This window comes from Nothobranchius furzeri, chromosome 6 (genome assembly GCF_043380555.1).
Source record: "Nothobranchius furzeri strain GRZ-AD chromosome 6, NfurGRZ-RIMD1, whole genome shotgun sequence".
NCBI classification, from domain to species: Eukaryota; Metazoa; Chordata; class Actinopteri; order Cyprinodontiformes; family Nothobranchiidae; genus Nothobranchius; species Nothobranchius furzeri.
This window is the reverse complement of record NC_091746.1, coordinates 80070050-80090138: the sequence shown is the minus strand read 5'-3', so window position 1 is coordinate 80090138 and position 20089 is coordinate 80070050. Positions and strand designations below refer to the sequence as shown.

General features: G+C 41.3%; 1 protein-coding gene across 4 annotated transcripts; it reads right to left on the bottom strand.

Annotated features, from left to right (window-relative positions):
• Positions 1–2726: 2726 nt before the first annotated feature.
• LOC107375257 (tetraspanin-5) lies at positions 2727–19915 on the bottom strand. 4 transcript variants are annotated; one of them, XR_011520922.1, is made up of 11 exons: positions 19597–19915; positions 15493–15543; positions 11755–11901; positions 11490–11660; positions 11281–11406; positions 10145–10192; positions 9471–9587; positions 9336–9397; positions 6794–6844; positions 3604–3646; positions 2819–2834 (listed from the first exon to the last, which is right to left on the bottom strand). XR_011520922.1 is itself a non-coding variant. In XM_070552591.1 (10 exons), the coding sequence occupies exons 1-9, from the start codon at positions 19678–19680 to the stop codon at positions 6832–6834; spliced, it is 819 nt and encodes a 272-aa protein (XP_070408692.1). In that variant the 5' UTR covers positions 19681–19915; the 3' UTR covers positions 2727–2834; positions 6794–6831. The 4 variants fall into 4 exon arrangements, 2 of the variants coding, with proteins under 2 accessions (XP_070408692.1, XP_015799170.1); XM_070552591.1 differs by lacking the exon at positions 3604–3646 and having other exon boundaries at positions 2727–2834; XM_015943684.3 differs by lacking the exons at positions 2819–2834; positions 3604–3646 and adding an exon at positions 5975–6717.
• Between the last annotated feature and the right edge of the window lie 174 nt (positions 19916–20089).

Below are 20089 nucleotides of genomic sequence, written 5' to 3'. Positions count from 1 at the left end.
TGCTCACTCAGATCTGCCAGATTTTCAAATGCATCACAGAGCTCAACAAAAGCTGTAATAAACCAGGTTACTGATGACAAATGTTACCTCCCCTTAGGAACCAGTAGGTGGCAGTGTGCGTTGCAAGTATGCTGCTTTATCTAATGATCCTTTAACAGAAAATAGTGAGAGTTTAGCTGTTGTCACAAAAAACAACAAATTAAGTTTAAGATGAGACAGAAATATTATTTTTAAACAAAATGGAAAAAACTGCAACTAAAAAGGTGCAAGTTAAAAGATGCTTTGATGACGTGATCCTCCCACATCTGAGAATAGACTTCCAAAGCATCACCATGCAAGTCAATCGAAGGAGTCAGGACTACAGGTGAAACTGGAAAAATTAGAATATGGCGAAAAAGTTAATTTATTTCAGTAATTCTACTTCAAAAGTGAAATGAATATATTAGATAGACTCATTACATACAAGTAACAGATTTTCAAAGCCTTTGTTTGTTATAATTGTGATGATTATGTCTTAATGTTTATAAAAACTCTAAATGCAAAATCTCAGACAATTAGAATATTGTGATAAGGTTGAATATTCTAGACTCAGAGTGTCACTCTAATCAGCTGATGAATCCAAAATGCATGTAAAGGGTTCCTGAGCCTTTAGATGGTCTCTCAGTCTAAGTTGGATTACTGACATGAATGGACTTTGCACCAAATTTTTAATTTTAGAGATTAACCAGAACAAACCAAAATTCAGTCAAAAGCTGTTAAATAGGTGCTAATTTTCTTCAAATATATTTTTAAACATGCTTAATCATCTCCACACATTTTTTCTTGCAGATCTAACAAGTGTCGATCAGGACCTGGTGGTCCTCGTGATCTGCAGAAAAGTGTCTCAGTCACATTTTGATTGGAGTCAGGTGTGCTGGAGCAGAGCCGTCCTAGGTTGTTAAAGAGAGTGAGTTGTTTTTATCACTAATTTCTGGAAATATCCATCAAAATGTTGATGAAAATGATGCCCAGTTGTTGAAAAATATTGGTGGCTTCATAACATATAACCATAAAAATCAGGACTAAAATGCATGGGAGTGGGGGTGTTTCTCAATGCCAAGGCCTTGCGAGGCCAGGCGCCTTGCTTACAAGGACACTGTCCTTCCTTGGTCAAAGAAAACGGTTAAATGGAACACACTTGCATCACGTGACCACGGCTTACATGGCAGTCACGTAACGTCACTTGGAACGGAAGACGTTATATTTTATATGTATTAGTTTCAATATAAATATATAACGAGCCTTTTACTTTTTAATTGTGTATATATTTGTTAAATGTAATATATAAAAGCGAGCTACTACCCGCTAGCCACCGAAGCTGCAACTAATAAGCAACAAACCAACAATAGATAACTTCTTTGGATTTAAAAAAACATTTTTAATTAGTTGACTTACTTTTAAACTTGAAAGTTGTCCCTGAAGTAGCTGCCGGCTTCTGATCCGCCGTCCTTTTGAACATACCACAGTGTATTGTGGGAGATTTTTGATCAAGGCTAGGCTGCAAGACACCTCCTGTGTATCCTTGCTCAGCTAGCTAAACGGCTAACAAACGGAGAACACACGCCTCGGTAGAACATGGACATTGGAGCCGATTGGAACACGTCTTGGCGGCTCCCGATGACGTATCTCCTAGGCAACCGGAGCGGGGACCAAGACATCAAGGTTCCAGCATTGAGAAACACCCAGGGTCTAAAAGTCTCCGGGCGATGCCATATTAGATTCTACGGGAGCCCATGAGGACAAAATGCATTTACTGATTTGTAACAAATGGTTACAAAACTTTCATCATTCTTAAATGTTGTGTTACACATTTACCTCTTCACTTGTTGCCAGTGATGAAAGAGAGTCTGATGTGCTTGTTATTTAGCTAAAGTTTGCACTACCCAGGTCTTTTTGACCCTAAAGGGCATCCGTTGGTAAAGTCTTACTCCAACACAAAAATACTGCTTGCTTGCAACGATTTAGGTATCTACTGCCCCCTATCGCCAGGAAAAGTACACACTGTCACTTTAAGCTTTTTAACAAAAAAGCTTTGTCAACTAATTAAACCCTTTTTATCTACAATTTGTATTAATTTTAAATGTTACAACTGAATAATGGGAAGGTTATTAAACTAATTATAGAATCCAAAAGTTGTCGTCAAAAGATGATCACCACTTGGTGTTCCACCAGTGCTGACAACTCTAGAACATGAAGGATAGTGACCCTCAAAGACCGACAGGACCTCAGTGCATTTGCTACACAGAGTTGGATTACTAATAGCGTTAGAAAGGTCAGGACAAGCTCATCAAAATCAGCTCAGATTGATGTATCAAAGGGCCTCATTGGTGACCAGAGAATTTGAGAGATTTGTGTCCATCAGGATGTAATTCTGGGATCCAAATGAAGAAATCGGGCTTGAATCTGAACGTTATTACATCAGTGGGAATGTTGGCTTTTATTCCATGCAGAAAACACACCAAGGCATCGGTCCAAAGGTCAGAGCTGACACACAGATAAGATTTATCAGCATTAGCTATCTCTACTGCAAATTATTATCTGAGATATGCTGAAGGGGGAGAGAGTGTGCTTGATCTTACAGGTGAAGCTTAAAAAACAGTACATTACAATCATCCCTTCAGTGTTGTTTAGAGGACGGGGAAGATTTAAGGAGTAAAGATGCGCAGTGGCATAAGTCTGTTTTCCTGAGTGAAACAAGCTGCAGGACTGAAACGCAACTTTTCCAGATCCATAGTGAGCGTTCTACGTCATCAGCTGCACTGTGGGAGATTTAGCTGCAGTCTTTGTTCCCAACACTAGAGGAGGAAGGAGAGTCACGTTTAAAACATTCATCTGGTGGTTTAACAGAAATAAAGCTGCAAACATGGACGTAATTTTTTGGGGGGGGGGGGGGGGGGGGGGACAGGGGGGACAGGTCCCCCCCCCCCCCCCCCCCCCCCCCCCCCCCCACACACACACTTTTTCCAAAATCAAGTTTTGACCCCTGCACTTTTTACCATCCAAAAACAATATTACGCTATATTAAATTGACACTGGTTGAGCTCTAAGACCAAGCAGAAAACAGCCGTTTGTGTTGAAACCTGTTTCCCATTAGAGCATACTGTAAAGACCCCCCCCCCGTGCCCCCCCCCCCCCCACTACTACATCCATGGCTGCAAATATGTCTTAATGATGTTTATTTATTGAAACATGAGTCGTGCTTGTAACTGCTTCATTTTCATCTTTTGTCTTTAAAACCGTTTAACTGCACAGCTTTAGTTTTAATGCAGTTTCCATTTTTTAATTCATCTTCATCTTCTCTTTACCTTTTTAACAGCAGTTCTGCTCCTCGTTGTCTCACCTGCATTTATCACCTCCCCCTTATTAATTTATTGCTCGTTAAGCTGTCGTTTCTAAACTTTCAACACAACCACAGCCACAGCCTGCCTGTTCTAGCTCATTTCCAGCTTTCAGTGCAATTAAAAAAACTTATTTGTAACAAACACCCTTGTGTTTCAGCTCCATGAATGAATTAGACTCCAAATGAAACATGAGGGGAAGAATAAAAGTCTTTGATGGACTCACTTTGACTCAATGGGCTTCAGAGAAATTTAAGGAAAACGAGCACCTGTGAAGGAATGCAGATAACGTGAGGCTTTGCATGATGGAGCTCCAGGCTGGAAAAGAGACCTTTGGTCAAACTTAAGAGACCAAAACCAGCAGCTTTAAGCCTTGGCAGGATCAAATTTCAAATGCAAATAATCTGGAAACTTGCAGTGATTGGTTCACAGCGAATCCCTTTTGAGAGGCGTTTTAGAGGTGAGCGAACCAAGATTTGCTTTCACAAAACCTGTAAGGGTCAGAGAGACCAACCTCCTGGAGGAGAGGGAAACTCTCCATTCAAGAGCACGAGAGCCAAAACTCCCCAGAAATGATTACGTGTCTGAAAAACCAGCAACCAGTGAAAAGGTCAGAAGCATCCAGCAAAAGCTTTTAGATTAAAGGAAAAGAGCCGGGAATTTTATTTTATTAACTTAAGTATCAGCTCTAATTTCCCTCTGGGATTAATAAAGAATCTTTGAATTGAATTTGACATGCAGCTGTAAATGGGTGAAATCTTCAGTGCTATTTTTAATCGGTTGTTCCTTAGTTACATGATAACGTTTTGGAACAAAAGGCAAGATTACTGTTGCCGAAGGCTGCCAAGCACCACAGAAAAAGAACAAAATGCAGCAGAGAGACACTTGAAAAAAATAAACGATCTGAAGAAATTAAAACTAGTACAGGTTGCAAACTCTATTTCAGAGAAGTAAAAAATATTTTATAAAAATGTGTTTATTTATCTTAAGAGAGAGCCGAGTGTTCGGTCTCAGTTTAAAGGGATACTTTGCCATTTTTTTCATATTTTTAATTCTTGAGCCAGCATGTGCTAAAATGACCCTTTACAGTGAAAGGCCGCCCAGCCCCTATCGCCCTCTGTGGCCGGAAAACCGCATTTGCAAATTCAGACTGGCAGGATGCTGTATTGTGACTTAGAAAAAGTGGAGCTGACATGCCTGACAGTACAGTGTGCTTCCAGCATGTTTTCTGCATGATTTAGATAATGATCACAGCTGATTTGTGATAATCACTCTTGTAGACACTAAGGAAGGCTGGGGGGACGTTTCAGCTGTTACACTGAGGTGTTAAAAAGACGAAGGCACAGTGAGGAGATAAGTTTTGCTTTCAGGTGTACAAACGGAAACTAGGGGTCCTAAAAGCAAGCCAAGACTGCCTAGTTCCCCTTTAAAATATCCTGTTGCTGGTTGCCATTTACACTCTTAATTACCTATAATACCTTATTTTTTTGCACTTATAACTTCTGTAAAAATAATAAACAGTAAAAAAAAGTGACAGAATGATATCTATGTGCTGTTTATGGGTTAAAAGTACATATTTTATTCACAGTAAAAGAGCCTCAAAAGAAGGTTTACTTACGTTTTATTTTAACTGTCATTATTTACAGGAATAAGAAGCACAGGTGAAACAAAGTCAGAAGGTAGGTGTTTAAGGTGATCACAAATATGGCACTAGGCGGTGAAAGAGACAGAGTGCAATCATAAAAAAACTATTCGCGGAAAATAATGAAGATATCCGACACCATCGCTGGTTTATAAAACTTTCTGATTGTGAGTCGGTAAAGAACCTATCAGGATTTTCAATTCAGTCCATCGTGGAGGCAGAAGATTTGGCTGCAAAGGAAGAAAACAAGGATATCCACCGTGGTCCAACGTTGCATTCATATGAAATGACTTTAAAGTGTAAACAGCGGCTTGAAATCTTTGTGACGCTAGCTAAGATCGCTATCTCAATGAATAAAAGCCTGCTGGTGACTGAGCCTGCAGAGCGTGATTAGACTGAGACCTCTATCCACGTTTGACTGAATGATACTAAAAGAATATGCATGCAGTTTGTTTTGGCTCTTGAAAACGTTGTTTGAAATCCAACAAATCATCATTAGCTAACGACATTTTAACATCAGAGGCAGATTTAACCACAGAAAGCATGAGAGACATTTTTAAATAATAAAATAAAACACTGATTAAATGTGCAAAACCTGGGAGAGTTGCACTGCATCAGGAAATATCAACAGTCTGTCATGGGCAGCAATGACCTACATCACTTTAATAATGATTAAAGTGCTTCGGGCTGACCTTTGATCTCTTTAAACCACAACATAACAAAATCAACCCCATCTGTCTCCTTGTCACGGTTTAGCTCCATAAAACTCAACTATTTTTGCTTCTGTAATTGTGATTTTCTACAAATCTACACACAATCTCAGTAGCTTTATAGAACAAAGTGCGTACCAGCCAGCTGACAGGAAATGATCAAACCTATAATACAAAATTCTGACTTCAATATCTTTAGGAGAGCCAAAGTAGGCGCCAGGCATGCAGTGCATTTCCAGAGCTGTAACACGCAGCTGTAAAAACCTGCTGCAGCCAAACCTTTAAAGCTAAAATCTCATTTCTTTTAAATGGCAAACAGTTCAGATGTTTTGAAAGGATTTTCAATAGACACGGCATAAACGACTAACATCTTACCTGTTGTAGGTGGCTATGTGAATGACCTCAGTTTGGAGAAACGGCTAATGCTAATGTTGCTCTCCTAAAAAATACTGCAGTGTAACACTTCATAGTGATTCATAAAACAGTTTATACTTTATAAACCATCATGGTGTTTGATACATGGTTTTTCCAGCAGAAATATACAAATAATCCAGCTGGAAATGTAACAAACTCAACCAGAGGCGCTATCGCTAGCTAGCCTTGTTGCTAACTTTAGCAATGAATAATCTCACTTTGCCAAATTCACAGTTCTGTTTCCAAACGGAGGCTGTTCAACAACAGGAAAAATATAAAATGTTAACTTTCTTTCCATAGAACTAACTACAAAACATCTACACCGTCTGTTTGAATCTCACCATGTCCGCCCTTGTTTACCTTCATTTTCTCAATGAGGCTTTTAATGAAATTGATTTTACTGTGAAATGGTTTTATGTGTTATATCAAAGGTACACCACATTTCATAGGTGGCTTTTCCCTTGAAATAATGCTGAAACCACCTCTTAATTTACTATTTACATGTGAATGAGTCTCTTAATGTTGGAAACTCAGCAGATTAAATGGTCCGGGTGGTGCTAAGAGTCCAAACAGTCTGTGAACACAAAATGTCACATTACAGAAAACTAACTTATACTATAGTGTGATTATTCAAATTTCTTAGCAGTTACCTGATGCATGCTTCTTGTCTTTGAAAACTTCCTGTTTGTTAGGTAAACAAACTGCACATAAATACAAAACAAATGATCAAATTAGAGCAATGAAGTTATGACATAAGTAAAAAAAGAGATTAGTAAGAAATTATGCAAAGCAGGGAAACCAAGGTTATGTCAAAATGTCGTAAAGCAGCAATCTGGAGTTTTCCCCCCTTTAAAGGGGACTATAAGGAAGTTTGACAGTCAAAACATGAATAGAAATAATAAATTTCTTCTTCATTCATTCTCCTGCAATGCCCTGGTCCTGTAGAATGAGCCCTGGCATTTTTACTGTGATTGTCTGTTTTTTCTGTAAAATCACAGAAAAAGAGAGTTTCTCGCGTCGAGCAGGCTGCTTCATGTGCGTTCACGCTCAGGCATAGCCCGTAGCATTTGCTATCCGTAGCTTTAGCAGTAGAGAGTGAGGTAGTGCCAACTCAGCAACTTTGTCGCTGTTCCTAACGCCTAGTGACAAACCTAGCTACATTTCTGAGGACCCTTAGCTACTTTCTGTAGAACTTTCTTCTAGATATTTCCTGCAAATTAGCAACAAAATAGCCATTTTCGCTCCAAACCGTTTGTTGGATTGATGTTGTTTCACCTGCCATCAAGGATATAAATGTTACAGTTACGATGAATGTCACTGGTGCTTTAGCTCGCCTAGTAAGATGTCTGACTCTCATGTAGGAGACCTGGGTTCGATTCTGGGTGTTATTTGGAGTTTCTTTTTTACATCAATGATCATTTTTTTACAGTAATAAGACGCCCAAATTTTTATTTGAGACTTGCCGAAAGGCATTGAATTCACGGATAAAAAAAATGTGGGTTCAACTTTCATTTTGGAACAATTTTTCAAGCAAGGGAAGGGAATGATCTGAGCATGCAGGAGGACTGACCCATCATAAACCTTTGTCGGCTGTGCTGAAGAGAAAGATACAGAACCAAATTATTTAATTTAATTAGCTGCGTATTCTCCTGTCCTCTGTCCTCCGGGCCCCACACACACACAAGCACGCACGCACGCACACACACACACACACACACACACACTGCACGTTCGGCCGGCCGACGAGAAAGTGCAGCTGCAGAGACAGAAGCACATTATTTTTATTAATTTGCTGTGTTCTTCTGTCCTCCGGGCCACACACACGGGACTGTCTCAGCTGTTATTTTCGTTAAAGAGTGTGCACGTACAGCATGCGCGCCTCGTGCACGAGCCTACTATTGAAGCTGCTGTTACGCTTTTGGCCTGAGGGGGCAATCGCGAGCATAAAAATTCAAAAGTCCGAAAAGTCCCTTTAAGGAACTATATATTTTTTTAGAAGTCTGCAAAGGTGATTTTACCCTGTACTGTGATATAATGTAGTCAGCAAACAGTTCAGTATCCTGATGGTCTGCTGGTTCTAGCCCAAAGAGCAAATTCCACCTGCTGAAAGTGAAACCAACACAGAACTAAAATTTGCAGTTCCCCCCTCATCCACTAGGGGCTGAATCCAGAAAGGAGCGAGTGTCCATTGACTCCCATGTTAAAAATGCCAACTTCCCAGCATTTAGATTAAATTAAAGCTTGAAATTATAAATTATTAGGGCAGTGTCCATTTGTAACATATACGTATCAGCACTACTACAAATGCAATCTTTCTGTTTTGTGCATTTTTTTTACATGTTTGTGTAAACTTGATTAAATTTAGAATCTAGGTAAACAAATGTCTTAGTGCTGCCCCCTGTGGCAGAACAGCAGCTACTGCATTTTAAACTTGTGATTGACTGGGGCTGGAACAATTTCACGTCATTGGTACAGTCTCCTCCGACTCCCCCTCCCTCCCAGGATGGAGATTCCCCACACTTGGCCATGCTACTCTGTTATTTTCGTTAAGGAGTGTGCACGTACAGCATGCGCCAGTGGCGTGTCCAGATCTTTTAAAATGGGGTGGCCCAGGTGAGACATAACTTTGTGCATGGGTGGCACCAATGGTTATGCTTTTTTGTTTTACCCCCAAGCCTTTTGTGGACAATGAAAAGCCTATTTAAAGGTAAATTAGTGTGGTGTCACCTGGGGTGGCCAATCAGATTCCAAGGGTGGCATGTGCCACCCCAGGCCACTCCCTGGACACGCCCCTGGCATGCGCGCCTCGTGCACGAGCCTACTATTGAAGCTGCTGTTATGCATTTGGCCTGAGGGGGCAATCACGAGCATAAAAATTCAAAAGTCCGAAAAGTCCCTCTGTGCTTCCTGGCAACGCCCACTTTCACAGCATTTTTCAAATCTCGACTAGGGTTGGAGTTACAATTTCTGATGGTGTGCAGTAACTCTTTAAACATGTTACGTATCAGTTTGGACTGTGTATTGAATTGCCCTACAATAATTAAAGTTAAAAAAAAAACGAGAGGCGTTGAAATACATTTTTGCTGCCTCTAGATGGTGCCATCGGACAAAAAAACTCCAGATTTCTGCTTTAAGATTTCATAACTAAAATAAATTGTTTCCCCAAACTTACTTGAGACAAACACCACTCACCAACTTTCTCTCACAGCTTCGATGTCGCTCACAAGGTTCTGAGCTAAACAGATGCCAAAAATCTAAAAGCAGAAAAGAACAAAAACACCTTAAAGCAAATATCTGAAAGAATGTATGGGAAAGCTGCTTTTGCACCTGCAATAATGCGATTCCAATAAAGATGCCGGCCACCACGGTTAGGTTATCCTGGAGCCACTTCTCAAACTGCGGGACACAGCCTTTGATGTAGATGAAGGTTCTCTGCTCAGAGTCCTAACAAAACAGTCACATGTCCAACTGGTATTACTATCAAACACACTCTGGGAGTTTTACTTCAAAAACAAGCAGCCTTGCTTAGTGAGAGTTATTTTAACAACTTTGTTTCCACCTTGTGGCCTCCTTCATAGTTAAATCCCTCTAAAGTTCCTCAGATGTTAACAAAAAGTCATCTCTGTTCTCCCATTCAGGCTCTGCAGCTCACATGTAAAGCCAAGAAAACAAACACAGCTTTTTTTCTTACATTTAGCTACCATGGAGAACCGCCAGAGCTAATGATAGGGGGAGGAGGCTTCACTTGCACTGCATTGCTACTGCATGAGTAATACCACACTTGCCAGCTTAGGCACTGAAGGAGACTCAGCTGCTGTTTTCTGGGGACTGAAGAAATGGGAAAAATCCTGAGAGAGGGATATTGTGAAAAGGGAGTGGCTGGTAACCTCATGCAGACATATTAAGCTAAGAAAAAGATCCAGAGCAGCTCTTTAGAGTCCCAAAACAGCACTTTTTTCACCTGCCGTCTCATTTGTTGTACCTTTATATTTGCAACTCACCGTTTTTGCCCGGATGTCGTATCCACACTGGGTGTTGATGACGTCCTCCTGCAGAAAGTCTCAGGTTTACATTTTTAACAACACAGTGCCACGATGCTGTAAATAAAAATGCAATTAGGAAGCCTATTTCTAGGATATTTATCGAGTTTTAGAACAACCATTAAAATATGGTTTATTAGTTTCCAACACTCACTCGTTTTTATAAAATGCCTTCTTAAAATAGCTAACTGTGTCATGAATGCAGCAGACGTTCCGCTTTCATAAAAAAAACAAGATTTGCGTGATTTAATAAAGTTAAAAACTAAGTTTCAACCATCGACATCTTCAGGCCTTTAGTCAAGGGAAGAAGAAGTGGAACCTTGTTCTTCCTCTAGCTCTGCTACTATGTATAGCTCCGTTATAAAACACACCCACAACCATTTACAAATGGCTTCCAAGCTTTTAAATAAAGCTGCCTTTTATTCCTTCACTTTTTTTTGTTGGAAGAGTGTAAAACGCAGATTCCTCTGCTTTTAAAATGAAAAATTTTAAGTGTAACCAGATCCAGTCATAAAAAGTACGCTTAAATAATCTTAATAGTTTAGATTTTATTATTGTTCAGAGTCTACCTACCTGTTACCTGCGTAGCCAGCACTTCCTTATGAATTACTTCATGCATGAATTACAACAGACCACGTGTGTTATTCAGCAGCTACTGTTTAATTCAGTGTGCTTCAGGGAAATCTTACAGGAACAAAATGTCCTCAAGTAAAAAAAAAAAAAAAGAATAAATACTCTTGGCAACTAGAAACTAGAATGACTTCCTACGGTAAAGCGCGGTCACGTTAGTGCACAATGAGCAGCTCTGAGGGAATTTTTCTGCCAACAAAAAAGAAAAGCAGCATTGCTCAAGGTCTCCACCCATCCGCTCTCACTCTGCTGCGCTGGCAGCAAAATCTGGGACGACTGACGCCTGGATGTCCTGTTGGACGGCAGCCATGACATTTGACATTGACATGAGGCTTTCTGGATAGCGCAGATAAAGCAGCGGTGTCACCGGGAAGAGTTTCCCAGCATCCTCTCAAACTGTTAAACAAGTTACAAACTCGCAGAAAAAGTTCGTTTTGACCATATTGGGAGTGAACAAGGAGACCTACCGCGGGATCTTTGGTGCAGCAGGAAAAGGGCACTCCACATTTCTCACGGCTCGGGTTTGAATCGGTGCAGTTAAAGTAGATGTTCAAGTTCCAGTCGTCAGCTCCAAAAGCTCCACAGCACTCCCACTAAAAGCGTGCATGTTAATATAGAGCGAAGAAATACACCAGAATAGGTGAAAACTATTTTAAAAAAAAAACATGGCACTCACATATTCCTGAGTGAAATCTATCAGGTTTTGCAGGTCAATATCATCCCTGTAGGCCCGAATGTTGTTGTTGATGAAGAATTTAAGCTGGTCCTTGATCCAGTCTTTGAAGACAAAGGCCAGGACTCCTGCAGTCAGCTCCAGAAAGAAGATGATTCCCAGGAACACGGAGAACTGAAAGGCAAAAACATCCAGGGTTTTGTTCAATTGGTACATCTTTATGAAGCAAAATCATTTTTAAAAAAAGGAGACTCGGTTGGGAACATACAAATTTAAGCAGGAACGAGTTCTCCCGTAGAGCTCCAATGCAGCCAGCAAAACCGAGGATGAACATCACACCACCCACAACGAGGAAAAGCCATACAGGATCGAAGCCCCCCAGGTCCGTGATGGACGAGATGTTGGAGAGAACACCCTGCATTGGGTGAGTTGATGCTTTAGATTTTATTCACAGTAGAGGTGGGCAATAGACCGAAAATGTATCAATACCAAAAATTTGTGTCTTTACTGACATTATTTAGCCTTTGTCAATATACTAGGTATTTTAAAAAAAATGAAAAGGTATGTAGGTTGCTGATGTTCTAATCCTTTAACCCTCCCACTGTCTTTATGGGCGACCTCGCGAGGAAAGTTGACCATTGAGCAGGGTTGAAGGTTTATCCCTTGAGGAGTGAGCACTACCTCACCCCTGCCACTTGGACCTCAAGGGATAAACCATCAATCCTGCTCAATGGTCAACTTTCCTCATGGGGTCACCAATAAAGACAGTGGGAGGGTTAAAAGGCCGAGCTACTGCTGGATGGGGTTGAGTCACGTGACCTTGTGTAGTCACATGACTCTAACCAATCTTGTCTGTAACAAGAATGGAAAGATGGTGAGAAAATGGAGGGTGATTCAAATGTTGGAGCAGTAGGCCATTTAGCAGGTAGTGGTCAGCGGAAGCCGGTAGGAGCGACCAAACCCCAAATTATGCCAAAGGGTTGTTGAATGATTTTTGTGGGAACAGGCTTTTTCTCGGCCAAATCTACCATTGCCGCCACTCCCTCCAGGTGCTGCTGTACTGGTAGTTATCATCCATTTATCTTTATTTAGGCGAAATGCTCGATAAGTTGTGATTTTGATTTGGGACCGTATCACCCAGCCCTACATTAAAACATAATTAAGCACATGAAATCAAGTAATTATCTGCAAAAACAAGCTCTTTTCACAAAACAATGCCGCCAGTTTGCCGCAAACATCGGAGCTGGCATCAGGGAGCCGTAGGCCATTTGTTAACGGTCAGAGCATGGCGGTAATGTGGCGTAATCATGTCCTTTATACAAGAGTACACAATGGCGGTATGAAGCAGGTATGGGGCAGTCTTTGCACTGCTGCAGACTTCCATTTAACTTGCTTTTTATTGCGATCGAGGCCGTGCTCATTAAGCGTTTTTGACAAGCGGCTCCTAAAGGTGTCTGTCCTCCACAGTCCCTGTGCAGTCTCTGGTGATCTGAGCTCCAGCTCAAACGGAGAGAAGCTCCTGGAGCTCTGCATCATTCCAGTTTATCATCTCAGTTGGTTCTGTTTACAAAAGCTAAACTTACTCCCCGTGTTTACTTAAATTTTCAATATAGTTGCCGGCCAGAGCTCTGCAGTAACTCCCATTGTGATCATTGCACCTCCCTCCGGTGTTGCAGCAATATTACTACCAAGTGTGGCGGCACATATGCCGCAAAATTCCCACAACGCCATGGTGCCACGGTGAGTTCATAAGACACACTGTGGCAGTAGCATTATGCTGATTTGCCAGCATGGCATGTCTTCTAAAAAAGCCCACAATATATGACTTAAGCCTTGTTCACACCAAATGCGGAATGGATGAAGTCTGTTTTCCGTACGGGTATCGGACGAATTGCCATTCACACAAACTGCGGTTTGTGTGCTGAATGTGTCTGGATATCTGCTCCCACAAGAGCTCGAGATGATTAGAAGTTTGACAAAACATGTTTAAAAACATACCTGCACAGCACCGCAGCTGATGTGATGAATGGACTCAAAGGGCCATTCCCATCTGTACTGGGTCGGCCCGGGCCGGGTAGCGTAGGTTGTTTACATATCTGGGTGGCCTGGTATTTTTCCGGGCCAACCAAGGCTCATTCTCAGCCCTCTTCTCGAGGGGGTCTGCTTCAGGCCGACCAGGGCCAACACACCCACTGCTGACAGCAAATTCACACCTTCCATTAGAGCAAGCATCTGATTGGTGGGTAGAATCAGCCCACATGGGCTTAAGACAAGGATGTGTGGAATCAACCGGGCCAGGCTGGGGCCGACTGGGGCTACCCGGCCCGGGCCGACCCGGTACAGATGGGAATGGCCCAAAAGACTTTTGGTCAATGCGAAAGCTGCTGGACCACATCCATTCAGTATCGGGTATGGTCAAGGCTTTATAGTAGTACACATTAGCTAAGTAAGTAGCTGTATTATTAAGGTTCAGTTTCTTTCTTTCCATTGCATTAAAAAAATGTAAACCAATTATTTAAAAGGTGCATTATTCTTGTAAGAGTTCTGAGGTAAGGCAGCATAGCAAAGATGGTAGAGTTTTACAGACAGGAGCAGTTTGGGACGCATATTTTGTAGAAGTGTGTTTTGGCCAGAATCTGGTGATACAATATATATATATATATATATTTGTATATATATATACAAATATATATATATATATTTGTATATATATATATATATATATATATATATATATATATATATTTGTATATATATACAAATATATATATATATATATTTGTATATATATATACAAATATATATATATATATATATATATTTGTATATATATATACAAATATATATATATATATATTTGTATATATATATATATATATATATATATATATATATATATATATATATATATATATATATATATCACATAACAGGGGAGACAATTCGATATGTTGTGATAGTGAACGTCAGATGCTTCTAAGACACATCTGGTGTTATCGTGTGATCTTGATGTTCCGTCTGAAGGAAGGCGGTAAAAACTGCTGCCACCTAGCAGTCGGGGTTTGAATTGCAACACACAAAAGAAATACGGTAAATGTTTCCATCTAAATTGTATATATATATATATATATATATATATATATACAATTTATATATATATATATATAACAACAAAAACAATTTATTGCTTTGAAATATTGATTTAGTATATTAACATTCAATATCATTGGCTGCCAACTTCCCTCCATACAGGACCTGTACACCTCCGGTACATTGAGGCGTGAAGGTCGGAGAACAGCTGACCCATGTCACCCTAGACTGTCTTTATGACTCTCTCCCGTCTGGCAGGAGGCTGCAATCCATTCGGACCAGAACCTCTCGCCACAAGAACAGTTTCTTCCCCTCTGCTGTTGGACTCATGAATGATCCTAGGACTGCCCACTCCAGTCGCTTGGTTTCAGTCACATGACCCCGTGTTGTGTTTGTACCTGAACTGTTCTGCTCTGATCAGTACCTTTTATCTTTCTATTTGCACCCAGTAATTTCCTAATGCTGTGATTTCTCACACATATGGCAATAAAACCTGATTCTGAACTCAAAATATTGAAAAATTTCAGTGTATTGTAGTTTCTTACATTATTAATATTAAGCTTGTTTATTTATTAACTGAAAAATTATAAATCAACCATCCAAAAGATGAAATCCTTCTGAAACATGACCTGGATGATAGTCTAGAAGTTTATCAATTACCGTAAATTGTCAAATAATGAATAAAAAAATATGAGCAAATATCAAGGTTCTTAATGATTTGAATGGAAACAAGGAACATCTCAGAGGGCCTGCTGTGTTTCCCGGCATCATGATGAGTAAAGAGTATCAAACTCGCTCAGACTCACTTCAGCATTTAAGTGAGAAATGAAACGACCTGCTGATTGTGTGCAATGTCAGCGAGAAAAAAAGAGTCACCTATTTTGCTATCTCCCCCTCACAGAGATGTAACACCCACCTTTTCACTCCAAGCCCACAGCCCGATGCCAAGGAATGTCACTCCCAGGAACTGAGAAACAGAAGGCGAGAGACGATAAACATTTGGTGTTGACTGCAACGAGCCGCCATCACACAGAAGCACATGGAGACTTTCCTAGTGGTGGCGCGTAACTAAACATTTCTCATCTCAGTTTGCAGAATCAGCACCAGGCTCCCCCATTAGAAAGCAGATTCAAACAGCCTGAAAACACTGAAGGAATGTCTGCAGATGTTTTAATCTGGGTTGAATCAGGGTCCACCTGCTGTAAGGGACCAAAGAAATAAAAAAAATGTTAGCCAACATAAGAAAATGTGCAATCAGGGATGTAAATCAATTTCCCTCTGGGATTAATAAAGTATTTTTAAATTTGAATTGAACTGAAGAAAATATCTATATGGCAATATATTGTGATATTATTTCCTGTAATATTATATCGATATTCAAAAGCCATGTATCTAATTTTTGGAAGAATTTACATGTAAACATTTGTGTATTTTCTTTTCTTTTGGAACCCAACCTCTCTAGAATATTAGGAGTTACACAACGTTATGTTCTGTCTGCACTTGAAAATAGTAAACAAGATTTAAAGTTACTTTCCGGAGTTTTCCCCTTTCAGAAATAATCTATGATTTTTCAGAAATCCGTAAAAGTGATTGTCTTATCATGTACTGTGACATAATGTAAGTTTTTTTTTCTGCTAAGCACGCTCCCTGCCCCGCAGAGCTTCCTGCAATAGGGAGCCTAAGTCACGCCCACCTACTTCCGGACCACGGGTCCCCGGAAGAACGAAAAAATGAATGCAAGTCAATGGGGCTAAAAAGGCTATTTTCTAATTCTGCTTCTTTTGTGCCATGGATTTCACATATGATGTCAGTAAAATTTTAAAGACACATTTTGATACCAAGAACGCGCTTATTTTCGAACAGGGGGAAACGCTATTTTAGGTTTAGTGTGAAAATAAGTCCAGGACTACAAATGCACTTCATGAAAGTGACGTCATCGAACTAGACATGGAGAAAACTGAGGGAAAAGGGCTGTAAGTTCAGCAAGCTTCCCACAGGAGGAAAGAACCACCATAATCTGGTCATTTGGTAAGTAGCAGCTACTTTGGGGAGAGGAGATTATGTGGTGACGTTACATATGCGATGTGCCGATTTCTGTTGTGTAGTCGTGGTAATTTTGAACTTTTACAAGCTGATAAATCTCAAAGTACATGACTGGCGTGGTCGAAACATCCTATCGTTACTTTTCATTAAAACTGCAGTACAACATATACAGTGGTGTGAAAAACTATTTGCCCCCTTCCTGATTTCTTATTCTTTTGCATGTTTGTCACACAAAATGTTTCTGATCATCAAACACATTTAACCATTAGTCAAAGATAACACAAGTAAACACAAAATGTAGTTTTGAAATGATGGTTTTTATTATTAGGGAGAGAAAAAAATCACGTCCGGCAGCGCTCCTCTGTGGGAGCGGGGGTGGGGGTTAGTAGTGATGGGAATTCCGGCTCTTTTTAGAGAGCCGGTTCTTTTGGCTCAGCTCACCAAAAAGAGCCGGCTCTTTCGGCTCCCAAGTGGCTCCTCAGATTTTCTGTTGCGTAGAGTACATTTATAACCAAAATAATGCTAAACTATATGTAAATTAATTTACTAATGTAAAAAAAAGGCAATATATCAAATATTTATCATTTCTATGGATTTAATAACTGAACACTTTAAGAAATCTCCACTTTCTGACTGCTGGCGCTCATTTTCTCACTGTCTTCGTCGCACTCTCCTCCCTCTTACTCGCCTTTTTCCTCCTCCTCATTCCCTCTCGTCTCCCTCCTCCCACATGTGCTCTGCTGTGTGTCTGTCTGAGTATGATCCTCCCTCTTCCCCGCCCCCTACTGCTCTGTGTGTGGACAGTCTGGACACACAGTTACACACATGTTGACCAATCGCCTGTGGCTTTCACCGGGGCAGGGGGGAGGGGGGAGGGGAAGGGACGGCTCCCAATGACGAGCCGGCTCCCGTCGTTCACTTCAAAGAGCCGGCTCTTAGAGCCGGTTCGTTCGCGACCGACACATCACTAGGGGTTAGGGTGGTTGCACATGTTCCGCTGCTGGTTCTCACCAGTATCAGCTGATGGAGGGCTCTAATTTCGTTGCGCCGTTCGTGTCAGCGGACACGGTAGGGTCGGGGAGGGGGGCGGGGCACCCCGCCTCTTGGGCAAGCAAAGCCTGGTGGGCCGCCAGGCTTATAAGCGCTGGGGGAAACCCTGTGTGTGATAATCAGCCACTAGATGGTGCCATCGGATGAGAGAAATACTTCGAAAAGAGACTTTAACTAAACAACTAAATTGTTGTAATTTCACTAAAGCCAATCCCAGTTAGACCATGTATGTTTAACGCGACTCTACCCAACCTAGCTGTAGAGCAATACCCAAGTAGGCCTGGCTCAGGTGAGGTTTGTGAGACTTCTGGTCTTGTTTACATGAAACAGATAATTGAATTGCCCATCAATCAGGGCCAAATGAAAAAGACCAAAAGAACACTACCATGAACAACATTGCTTCTGGGGTCCTTGGAACGTATTAAGTGGTTATTCTCAAACGCTGACGCTAACTTGAGCTCTATCTGAAGCAGAGCGGCTGGGCCCACCCTTTGGGATAAAGTGAGGAGCTCAGACATAGGGCCAATCCCAATACTCACACTGCGCCCTATTCCCTTCTGGGAAGTGCACATAGAGGAGGAGCGCAGTAAGGCTTTGAGTGCGCAGTACACAAGTGTGCTGAATTGGGACAAAGAGCATTGCGTCATCGACCACAGCGCATGATGGGATGTCGATCACTGTTTGAGCTTTTTAACAACTTTCAAACAAATAACTATTTGACTAACTTTAAATTCATTGCTATTAACATTAAATCTTAGTTTAAAACATTCAGAGCTCGAATAAATATCATTAATTGTCTTAAAATGAACTTCTTTCATTTGAAAATGCGTATTTTCAGAGAAGGCACTTGAGCCTTTGCTCTGCCTTCTTCTCAAAAGTCACACGCAGCAATAAATTGTGGGTAATACCCATGCACAAAGTCTGCGTCCATGTAGACTTGGACAAAGTGCGGATCAAGGGTGCAAATAGGGCATAGTCACCTTCCGCACTTAGGTCGTGGGACGATCGTACCCCTGGCCAGGAACGAGCATTTAAAGGGGGCAACGGTGGAAGTGCGATTATTGGGATTGGGCCTTTGTCATGGAGGTTGAGATGGCATGGACACCAAGTAAGGGAACCTTCTGGGCACTGTCTTTGGAGAAGTTTCTCAGATAACTCCCACTAACCTTTAGGCAGAACAAGACTCAATGGAATGGTTATATTTCACAAATGGCTTGAGGATTCTTCTCTGTCATGTAAGATGAAAGAGGGAGAAAGATCTAGGGGTTTCTGATCCGACTATTGAACAAGCAAGCAACACGCATCAAAAGAAAGACGGTGTTTTTTATTTTGTATTTTAATAGATGACTTCTCTATGATCATCAGTGTCATTTTACACCAATGCAGGATAACTGAAAAGGGGCCTAGACTCTTGTTTATAGACAACTGGAACATTTCATTTCATTGAGATTAATGATCAATAAATAGAATATTTAATGTCAGCTAGCACCATTATTTCAAATATCCTTGTCTGATCACATAATAGATCAAAAATAAGCCCAATCCTTCTTGAGTGTGATCAGGGAAACAACACACCACCAGGGGGTGTTTACATCTCAGACTGGAGGCCCGCAGCCTTGTGTAGTTGAGCATCTGTGGGGTCCAGGCGCGACAACAGGAGGTGTTTGTTTTCCTCTGCAGCGGTTTCACGCCGCTGCTCACTGTAAAAAGCAACGAAGCCGTTCTGAGATCAGTTTTTCTGCTCAAACCTCACAAGGCTCCGAATAACGCAAAGCAGCGCGCTGGTGGGTGACAGCAGAGACCGCAAGTGCACACGCAGAGCCGAGAGCAGGCTGCACATGAAATGACACCCAAAAACAAAGAACGAACCCACATCCTGTGTCAAAAGTAACGATGCGAAGTCACACTGATCAGCGAACACACTCACCCAGAATATGATGTTAAAGCCGAATATGAAATACTTGATGCAGCAGCTCACTTCCTGAGCCTTGAAATGCTTTCCCGACATCATCTGGGCGGATTTTTGAGTTTAAACGAAATCCAAACGACGGAGAGGAATCACATCGACGCGTCTCTTATTTTCAAACAAAGTGGCAGTGGAAACACCCGCCGATGCTCTTTTTATGGCTCGACAGTCTCGCCATCAGCTGTTCTGTTCGGCATCCTTCTGCTTCGCGGCGGAGACGCGATCAGGCTGTCGGCTTCCTCCAAAACACACCAGCTTTCAGGATCAACAAAGATCTGACGGCGAGATAAATCCACCTAGGAGCTTCCAGCGGACCACAGCACAGACATGGCTGTTAGCTGGCTGACGTCTCAGCCAACCAATCAGAGCGTAGAGCGGTTCGATGGGGCGGGACTTCCTTTCTCCTTTCCCAAATGATCTTTTACATATTTTATAAACAAATTTACCAACTTTC

Coding starts and splice junctions, on each gene's coding strand:
- LOC107375257 (XM_070552591.1), bottom strand. CDS start 19,680: ATGATGTCGGGAAAGCATTTCAAGGCTCAGGAAGTGAGCTGCTGCATC. Junction 11,902..15,492: donor TGTGGGCTTGGAGTGAAAAG/GTGGGTGTTACA, acceptor CACCCAATGCAG/GGTGTTCTCTCCAACATCTC. Junction 9,588..10,144: donor ACGACATCCGGGCAAAAACG/GTGAGTTGCAAA, acceptor CTGTTTTGTTAG/GACTCTGAGCAGAGAACCTT.